Source organism: Apodemus sylvaticus, chromosome 10 (genome assembly GCF_947179515.1).
Source record: "Apodemus sylvaticus chromosome 10, mApoSyl1.1, whole genome shotgun sequence".
Lineage (NCBI taxonomy): Eukaryota > Metazoa > Chordata > Mammalia > Rodentia > Muridae > Apodemus > Apodemus sylvaticus.
Window position 1 is genome coordinate 7,088,482 of NC_067481.1, and position 9,622 is coordinate 7,098,103.

The 9,622-nt window shown below is 50.3% G+C and overlaps 1 protein-coding gene across 2 annotated transcripts; it reads right to left on the reverse strand.

Annotated features, from left to right (window-relative positions):
* Positions 1–1,082: 1,082 nt before the first annotated feature.
* Mrpl58 (mitochondrial ribosomal protein L58) lies at positions 1,083–8,092 on the reverse strand. Of its 2 annotated transcripts, none has more exons than XM_052196885.1 (6): positions 7,968–8,092; positions 5,257–5,293; positions 2,504–2,563; positions 1,878–1,960; positions 1,619–1,788; positions 1,083–1,362 (listed from the first exon to the last, which is right to left on the reverse strand). In XM_052196885.1, the coding sequence occupies exons 1-6, from the start codon at positions 8,064–8,066 to the stop codon at positions 1,278–1,280; spliced, it is 534 nt and encodes a 177-aa protein (XP_052052845.1). In that variant the 5' UTR covers positions 8,067–8,092; the 3' UTR covers positions 1,083–1,277. The 2 variants fall into 2 exon arrangements, with proteins under 2 accessions (XP_052052845.1, XP_052052844.1); XM_052196884.1 differs by having other exon boundaries at positions 7,881–8,092.
* Positions 8,093–9,622: the final 1,530 nt, after the last annotated feature.

Here is a 9,622-nt window from a genome sequence, read left to right on the forward strand (position 1 = left end):
CTGCTAACAAGCTTAACAATGGAATTTATTGTTATAACCCCCGACTCAAGTCCAGTGACAGCTCATATCAACTTGGAGGTATTAAATTTCAGACATGGATTCTCTTGCATGCCAGAACCCTCCTATAGTTTGACTGACCCCTGCCTGACACTAATGACGCTCAATTTTCAAGCTAAAGTGGAATCCAAATTCTGGTTTGGGCAAAGCTTATCTGATCAAGAAAAACTAAGTTATATTTGTGTGTGCACATGAATGTTCCACGGAGCCTGTGGGGGTCAGAGACCACCTCTCCCGAGTCAGTTCTCTCCTACCATGAGGTACCAGGGATCACACTCATGGCAGTCTGGGCAGCAGGGTCCTTACTAGGACTTTCATTTTTGGTTTTTAAAATAAATACATTTGGGGGCTGGGGGGAGGTATAATAAACAACCTTCAGGGGCTGGTGATATGGTTCAGCAGTTAAAGGTGCTTGTGGCCAAGCCTGATTGGTCCTTGGAACCTATATGGCGGAGGATGAGGGCCGACTCCCACGAGTTGTCCTCTGTCCGCCAGACATGCATAGCTCACCTGATACTAATAAACTAGAGAGAGTGAAATGGCTGGGCAGGTGAAGAGCTTTGCTCTTAAGCCTGAGGCTTGAATTCCATCCCCAGAGAGGAAGAAGTGACTCTAGTTCCTCTCTAACCTCTGTGTGAGTGCATATGTGCGCGCCACACACACATCCACCCGCTATACAGTAAGTAAATAACCCCTGAACTTCTGGCCTAGGGATGGCGCTCAATGCATCTCAGGGCTCTTCCGTGCCTACCTGCCTGGCGCTCCTCTCAAGGGTCTCCCGTACAATCTGTCATCAGGCATTCCTGGCTTCCCGGTTCCCTCCTGCACCAGCTTCCTCCCATCCCACTGTGCAGTTTCTCTTTCTGAAGGTCCAGCTCAAAGGCCCGCTCGCCCACCGCGGCCTTCCTAACCTAAGTGTGTGCTCCCTGTGGACCGACCCATCGCCTCTGCTGCTGTTGTGCTCAGTTGTAAGGTGGTTTACACTGAAAGGCAGGAGCCCTGTGCAAAGCTCTCTGAGAAACGGCTCCTGTGCTTAGAAGTTTATTGCGGCCAGCAATTCATGAGGTGGATAACGGAAGGGGCTGTCCTGGGTGACCGGCAGCCTTCCCTCCAAAGGAATATTCTGGCAGGGTTCCAATTAATCAGAACGTCTCCCGCGGTGTCGGCTCTCTGCTGAGCTCCCTGGCGCTCGCTCGACTCTGCCAGCAGGGTGGGTGACTTCAGTCCACAGTTGTCCTTCTGCTCATCTTTATGGCGGCGTTTAGTCTTTTCTGTCGCAGCCTCTCCCGATTCATCTTTTCAATCCTGAAAACAAAAGGACAGCAACAAGGCCATGTGTGCAACCAGTGCTTTTCAACGCTGGGAGCCAAGGGAGCGCGAAGTCCCTCAGCGTCATCAGAAGCCAGATGTACCTGGGCCTGGCCGCCCCTCGCCCCTCAGCACCTTAGATGTACCTGGGCCTAGCAGCCCCTGCCGGAGGCTTCTGGACTCCCGTGCCCTCTCACCTGCTCGCCCAGCCCTGGTCCCTACGAGCCCGCTTGCTGCCCGGGTGCTTCTGTACCTGAGTCTCTGCAGCTGAGCATCTTCTTTGGATGGCTCCTTGGGCATCTCGCTGGCCTTGGCAATCATGTCTCGAATTTTCTGTAGGCATTCTGCCAGATTGCGGAATTGATATCGGCTGCTCTCGGAGGTAAGTACCAGCTCTCCTGCCTTGTTGATCTTATTTTTATGCTGCCAAGGAGGAAAATAAGGAAAACCCGAAAGGCCCACGAGCCTATTCCCACCCCAGGGATGCACAGGGACAGAAAGCGGGTAGGTACCATGAGGGCAATCTTCTGGCGCACAGGCTCTGCAATCCAGTCTGCGCTGGCCAAGTGAAACCTTACTTCAGCCTTGGAATTCACTGTGGATGGGGAGGGAAGAGCGTCGATCCTGAGACTCTTAGGAAGGCACAGTGCACAGGCCTCAGGAACAGTCCTGAAGCCAAGGGCAGCTAACCACCCACCAGGAGCCTTCTAGCCTGGGTCAAACCGGCCACGTGACAAGCCTGCAAGGCTAAGGAGGCTCCTCAGTGTAAAACATCTAGTTTGCAAATTCTGCTAGGATGCAAATTTCCAAGGTTCCTCATAGGAGCTTTACTGGACTCTGAAAAGAGTAGGGGGATGGGTTTCTCAGGAGCAAAAGGAACCTGTTCTCCAGGGACCAGAGCAGGCTGCGCTCCCATGCTGTGAATTCTCTGTTTACCCTCAAAAACCATCCTAGTCTTAGCAACCCGACCCTAGTCTTAGCAATCGCAGCTGAGAAGCAGACAATCGGGCACATTCAGAAGAGTAGAAAGGATTATTATAAGCTGGAGGTGTGTGAGCTGAGCAGAAAAACCCCTTTATTCCACAGGAATGTGGACACAGAGTTGCTGAGTTCCCTTAAAGCCACAAGGTGCCAGTACCTTTGTTAACGTTCTGCCCCCCAGGACCGCTGCTCCGACAGTAGGATATGTTTAACCGATCTGTGAAATAAAAAGATACACACATGAGGATTCCCCCGTAGCCAAACGTGTAGACTGCTAAGTAAGTCACCGTGACTATTACCCCCCCCCCCCCCACACACACACACACACTACAGATCAGTAAAGCTGGACAGTATTCACAGATGTCAAAACTAAAATCAGGACAACTGACTGCCCACGGCCTCCCAGGGCGGGAGAAGTAAAATTATGACCCAAGTCTAGCACATTTTAACAAATCCTTCTGCTCTGTTTGTCTGTTTGTTTGAAAGTGAAGACTCTTTCAGAGGCTCAAGCTTAGGACAGACTTAGTTTCACACAGTTCATGGAGGATATGGACTAGAAGCTGGAGGGCAGTGGAGGTGGGGGGGGGGGGGGGAGGCGTGGTCCCTGTAGCGTTGCCACTTGGAGCTGCGGGAGGGAACTGTGGAGGCAGACTTAGACTACACAGCCAGTCAGACAGGGGCTAGCGGTATTGTTTCTGGTTGTGTGGACAGACCTTCAGTGAGGGAGCTCTGAACCTGAGCGCAGTCAGTGTGGCCACTAACTATATATCCACAGCTTGTTGCTTGTTTGTTTTGTATAAGAGTAAACTGTCGCTGTCCGCTTACACTCCAGAAGAGGGCATCAGATCTCATTACAGATGGTGGTGAGACACCATGTGGTTGCTAGGAATTGAACTCGGGAACTCTGGAAGAGCAATCAGCACTCTTAACTACTGAGCCATCTCGCTTGCTCCCTTGTTTGGGTTTTTGAGATAGGATTTTTCTATGTAGCCCTGGCAGTCCTGGAGCTCACTTTATAGACCAGGCTGGCCTCGAACTCAGAGATCCACCAGTCTTGACCCCCCAAGTACTGGAACTAAAAGCCTGTCCCACCAATGCCTGTCTTGTTTATTTTTAAACAGAAAGATGAGATTCCTTTCTCCCATTTCTATAGCTCATGCAAAAGCCTTGAAAGTGTCTGGGTAGGGAAGACCAGAAGCAGGGAACTGTGAGAACACGAGTGGGTGAACTACAGTAGTTTGGGTATTAAAGTCTGTGGCACCTCAATGGCAGGAAGTGGCATCTTGAGACTACCTCCCAGATCTCTCTCCTTGGGAAAGCTAGTTAAACCTTGTTCTGACTAGATAATACAGGTCCCTGGTATTGCAGGGGAATGGCTGTACTCTGGAACCTAGCAACCTTGCATTTAACATGTGGGTCATGCTGGCTGCAGCTGAGTCTGCTGAAAGAGAATGCTGTGTGATCCTCCAGCAAGCTCAGGAGGCCAGGAGAGGCACCTGCTGCTCCCTGAGCAGAATGCCTGTTTTCCCAGAGACTGTGAGGAGGCACTTCCTTGGCCTCCAGGCCTGTGGAGAGGCTTCCTGACTCTCTCTCCACTGGCACCCCACTGACAGCTGCAGAGTCCAGGTCTGCCTCCGTGCAACAGCACCTTGGCTCTGTGGCCACTGGGTGTCCTATGCCTGTGTTGGAGTCTGTTTCCATGTCACTATAAACAAGGACCATGGAGAGACACATCTTTGCCTATCCTCTGTTCCACAGCCCAGAAGATCCATATACCTTTTGATTTTAAAGAGATCCATGCTGGGAAAGATGGTCAACTGAGGTAGGAGGACTTTATGAGACAGCCTGGGCTATGGAGTGAATTCCAAGCTAGCCTGGGTTACATAGTAAGAACATGACTCAGAAAGAACCCAGGCTGTTGGAGGAGCTCAATGCTTTCTTGGCCACATCTGTGAAACCCTGTCTCTGTCTGCCAAGTACAGAATTTATAGTTTGTTTGTCCTAAGACAGGGTCTCATAGATAGCTCAAGCTGTTCTTGAACTTGTTAGCGAGCCAAGGCTGGCCTTGAACTCCAGATCCTCCTGCCTTCATTTTTCAAGTGATGGAATTAGAAGCATGTACCACCTCACCAAGCTTTGACAGAGAATTCTAAAATTATTCAGTGGGGGAGCCTCTGACATCTGTCCCCTAGCCGCCCAGTTTCCTTTCCTTTCCTTTTTTTTTTCTTTTTTCTTTTTAGATAGGATTTCAAACCAAAGTTCAGCTGGCATGGAACTTACCATATAGCATGGCCTCAAACTTACAGCTATCCTCCTGCCTACATCTCCTGAGTGTGCAGTGTTTCAACTGCACCTAAGTCTTTCTTTTGTTCTCTGAAGACCTCTCACTCTAACAACATTTTGTTGTTTTTAGTTCAGCCACATCCAGCCCGATACACAGGTTCTTATGTCTTTTTGGATACGTATCTAGCTACCGACAGGACTATGGAAATAGAGAGATACAGACTCAGTCGTATGAGAAGCACACAGGGTGGCTTGTCCACACTCCTGGACCTTCCCTCTTCCCACATGACTCAAGCATTATATCATGAAGACAGATTCACATCGAGCCATCACATGTGGTGAGCAGTGCAGTCCACAGATGTCGCCTCACACTCTTTATCCGCTATCTAAGCTATGCTGCAGGGTCTCCTTCCACACGCACAGCTGGTCTTTCATAGGTCTGGAGAGATCTAGAAGGAACCGATAAGAAATTTGGCAAATGGCTATTTGTGTGTGTGCGGGTGCGCGTGCGCAAGCGCGCGTGTGGTGCTTGGGGCTGACCCCAGGGCCTCTCTCATGCTAGACAAGTACTACCACTGAGTTAGAGACCTAGCCTAAAATGTCTGACTTTCAAGAAAAATTACTTACCTAGAGGGATGTCACTGTTGGCTTGTTTAGCATGCTCCTGTAATGTGATATACATACTGTTAAAGAATGAAGCCACTTGAATAACAATATAAAGCTACAAGTCAAATGTTATATATTTTGGGCTGAACTTTCTAAAAGTCAAGCCTGACAACCCGAGTCCACCTGTGGCTTCCCTGGGATCAGCATGGTGGAAAGGAAGAGCCAATTCCTGAGTCATCCCCTGACTTACACGCTTATAAACACACATGCACACTGAAATGCATGGGCATGCACACATATACTCACCCGTTCGTACACTCACACACTCGTGTACACTCGTACACTCACACACACACTCATACTCACACACACTAAATTTAATAAACACTTTTAGGAAGCTATGCACTATTGTTTTCAGGCCTCCAAATCTTGCTGTCAAGCCCGTCCCGACTCAGGCGCTGCCTCTGAAGCCTCCTCTAGCAGATGGAGCTCAAGCCTCCAGCTGTCCCTGTCCTGCCTTCAGCTACTGCTGGGTGCTCCCATTGGCCTGCCTTGTGGGGAAGGGGTGGATGAGACAGAGAACACATACACACCAATCCTCTCTGCCAACCTGGCACAACCATCCTAGTGGGCCGCCTGTTCCTTCTGGTGCCCACAGGAAGCCTGCAGCAGAGCAGTCTGCCCTGGACAGGTAGGTCCTGGTTCACCTGCCTGGAGGGCTGGTGACAGACTGAGCTAGCGCCTCGTGTCAGGCTCCTCCTCACCCCGCTCTTCATTCAGCAGCAGTACCCTCCTCGGGACGGCAAAGTCCAACAAGTACCGCCCCAGGGGCTCCTCTGGCTTCCAAGGAGGTGTGTCCATCTGCACCTCTCCATGCCTTTATCACTTATCTCTAGAACTGGGGCTGGGGGTGGGCTCCTCACTCTGCTCATGCCGCTCTCTCTGAAGACTCCGCCTCTGTGCTAAGTCACCCTCCCCAGGTTTCCTCTGGCCTCTTCAGGCCATCTCTGAATATTCCTTTACAGGCACCTATGATGGCTGAAACTCTGATGTGCCACTGAAGTCTCTCTCTTCCCCCCCCCCAAATATTCCATCCTTCTAAGCTGATGGAAATGCCACCTATAGAGGTGACCCCCAACTTTTGGGCTCCAGTAAACCTCTTTGTTCAACTCCAGTCCCACAGACTCTGCTTGTTCTCACTTCACTTCCAACCCAGTAGCGAATCCTATAGACTTTCTTCAAAAGATGCCTAGGATCTAATCACCTGCAAGGCCCCTATTGCACATCCTGTCTTGCCTGTGCTACTGCAATCTCCTCACTCGCCTTCTAGCTACTGCCATTCTCCGGGCTACTGTCTGCAACACTGTGTAACAGTCAATCTTGTAAAACTAAGTTGTGCCATTCCATTCCTGGCCACACCCACTTCTCTCTTTAGCGTCCCTTCAGCAGACTGCCCTGCTCAGCCACACTTGTTCAGCATGCTCCTGTTCTGAAGTGGTTGTACCTGCTCTGCTTGGGACACTTGCCTCTCGAGTATTCTCCTTTTTTCCTCCTTCTAGGTCTTTGTATGTGACAAGGTCTCATATAATCCAGCCTGGCCCTGAGCCAATTTTCCTGCCTCTGCCTCAAGTGCTGGGTTACAGATGAGGGCCACTGTGCCCCACTTCCAGGCTTTCCCAGATCACTCTACTTAAAAACTTCAACTCTAAGCCGGGTTTGTTGGTATGTACCTGTAATCTCAGTACTTGAGAGGCAGGAGGATCACTGTAATTAGAGATCAATCAGCCAGGGCTTTTAAAGAGCCTTTCTCACAACAAACAAATAGGCCAGTATAGTGACACATGCCAGTAATCCTCACATTTGGGGGATGAAGGTGAAAGGCTCAGGAGCTCATAGCCACCCACAGCTACGTAGCAAGTTCGAGGCTAGCCTAGGTCATATGAGATCCTTTGTCAAAACAAACAACAAACCTACAACTGTATCTCTAGCTTCGCCTCTTCCTTCTGGGTCTGATTATCTCTAACGTATCATAAGCAGTGTTGGGCTTATTCATTTATTTTTGTCTGGCGCCGAGCTCCTAAGCCTTAGGATTTCTGTTTTACTACAGTCTGCCCCAAATTTGCACTGTGCTAACAGCATGCTCTCAAGAGAAGTCTGCTGAATGAGGTGCGAGTGAATGACTGAAAATACTCGATGTTTTTTCAATCCTATGGGTGCAGCTCAATAGATGTCCTCTTTTCTGCTCAAGCCCCACACAGTGTGATTACACGCAGCAGGCTAAACATCGATCTTTATGTTACTAGGGGCAAAAGACTGGGCAACGTTCCAACTTGCGGACCTCAGCTTTTACTGTCCACTTTTAGGGTCCATAATGCACATCTTCCCATAGAATGTGAGCCTGAGGACCGGGCAGCAAGCGTGGAAAAGCTGGTGATCTTGAAAGACGCGTATGGGGAGGGCTCTCTCCCAGGGCCGCGAGGTTTCACACCCAACAGTTCCAGCCTCCGCCCCCTGCCCCCCTCCCGTTGCTAGGACGACCAGTTCCTCCCGGGGCAACCTTAAGGTTCCACGCTGCCCGGCTGGCTTCCTCGCGTCACCTAGCAGCGAGAAGAACCGCCCTTTCCGTCCCGCCTTTCTCGGCTCACCGGGACCTTCCAGGCGGTTTCCACGCCCTTGGACTCGGGGTAAAGTTTGTCCAGGCTGTAGATGCTCTGGAAGCTTGCGCCGTCTACCTGTCTGTGCAGAGCCCGGCGAGCACAGCACGCGGGCGGCGGGAGCAACAAGGTTCCAGTTCGGCTCAGGCCCCAGCGTAGGCCCCAGGCGGCCGCCATGTTCTCCTCCCAGGACCGCTTCCGGTGCGCACTTCCTCGTGGTGCGCACTTCCTCGTGGTCCGCCAGCCTTCGCTGCTCTCACGACTTGAGTTCCGCCAGGTTTCTTGCGCTCTGGGCTTGCCACCTTGGCCATGATAGTGGTAGTGATGGAGGTGGTGGGCACCCAGCTGACATCCGGAAGAGGTTGGCCAGCAGATAGAGACCACCCACGGAAGATTCTTCTTAAAAAGATTCCTGTATGGGGTCGGGCTGAGTGGTGCTCACCTGCAGTCCCAGCACTGCGCTCAAGGCTAAGGCAGATGTGAGCCTAACCTATTTACATAGTGAGCCCCTGTCATAAAAATAATAAATACATGACTGGGTGTGGTGCACGCCTTTAATCCTATTACATGAGAGGCAGAGGCAAGCGGACTGAGGCCTGGCTGGTCGACAAAGCGAGTCCAGGACAGCTGAGGCTGTCTTAGAAACCCTGTCTTAGAAAACCATTAAAGTAAATGTATAAATACATAAACAAACCCTGGATCCTGGGTCCCAGAATCATCCTTTTCTCTCTTTGAGTCTGTTCTCCTCACCTGGACCCTTCAGCAGCCTGACCCTTCACACAGCAAGAAGATCCTACCAGCTTAGCTTAGCTTAGCTTATCCTACCCTCTCCTATCCCTTTCTCAGTGTGTGAGCCACATCCCTAGCTTGCTTTAGATAGATGGGTGGATAGACAGACAAAGAAACAATCAACCAATCTTTGAGTGTATGGTTTTGAGTTTAATGGTTGGTTTTGTGGTATTTATTTAGGCAGGTCTCTCTCTCTCTCTCTCTCTCTCTCTCTCTCTCTATATATATATATATATATATATATATATTTACTTATTTGGTTTTTCGAGACAGGGTTTCTCTGTGTAGCCTTGGCTGTCCTGGAACTCACTCTGTAGACCAGGCTGGCCTTGAACTCAGAAATCCACCTGGCTCTGCCTCCCAAGTGCTGGGATTAAAGGTGCACCACCACCGCCCGACTTGGGCAGGTCTCAATTATGTAACCCAAGTTGGCCTGGAACTCAATGTATACAGCATGTTGCCTGTCCCTCTCTCCAGAGCATTGGTATTAAAAGCTAACCCAAACAGGTCTGTCTTTTGCTTGTGTTTAGCTTAAGCTAGCCTTGAACTCCTGACCCTCCTGTCTCTACCTCATAGGTGTTCAGATTAGTACCACTACTCAAGGCCCAGTCTTATGTTCTAACGTATTGCCTGTCTCCAAGCTGGAATGTAAGGACTCTGCTCTATCCCAGACACAGAGTGTGTCACGTCACAGACGTGTCAGGGATGTGGATCAAGTGAGTCCCGTGGCACTTCACTTTTTTGTTGTTCTTTGAGTTTTGTTTTTTGTTTTTTGTTTTTTTTCATGACAGTATTTCTGTGTAGCCTTGACTGTTCTGGAACCTGATCTGTAGACCAGGCTGGCCTTGAACTCCTAGAGATGCACCTGCTCTACCTCCTGATGGCTGGGATCAAAGGCAAGTGCCACCATGCCCGGCAGCAAGTCATTTTGTAAGTTGAGTTTC

Coding starts and splice junctions, on each gene's coding strand:
- Mrpl58 (XM_052196884.1), bottom strand. CDS start 8,066: ATGGCGGCCGCCTGGGGCCTACGCTGGGGCCTGAGCCGAACTGGAACC. Junction 1,961..2,503: donor GGGGCAGAACGTTAACAAAG/GTACTGGCACCT, acceptor CCCCATCCACAG/TGAATTCCAAGGCTGAAGTA. Junction 1,789..1,877: donor GCCAGAAGATTGCCCTCATG/GTACCTACCCGC, acceptor CCTCCTTGGCAG/CATAAAAATAAGATCAACAA.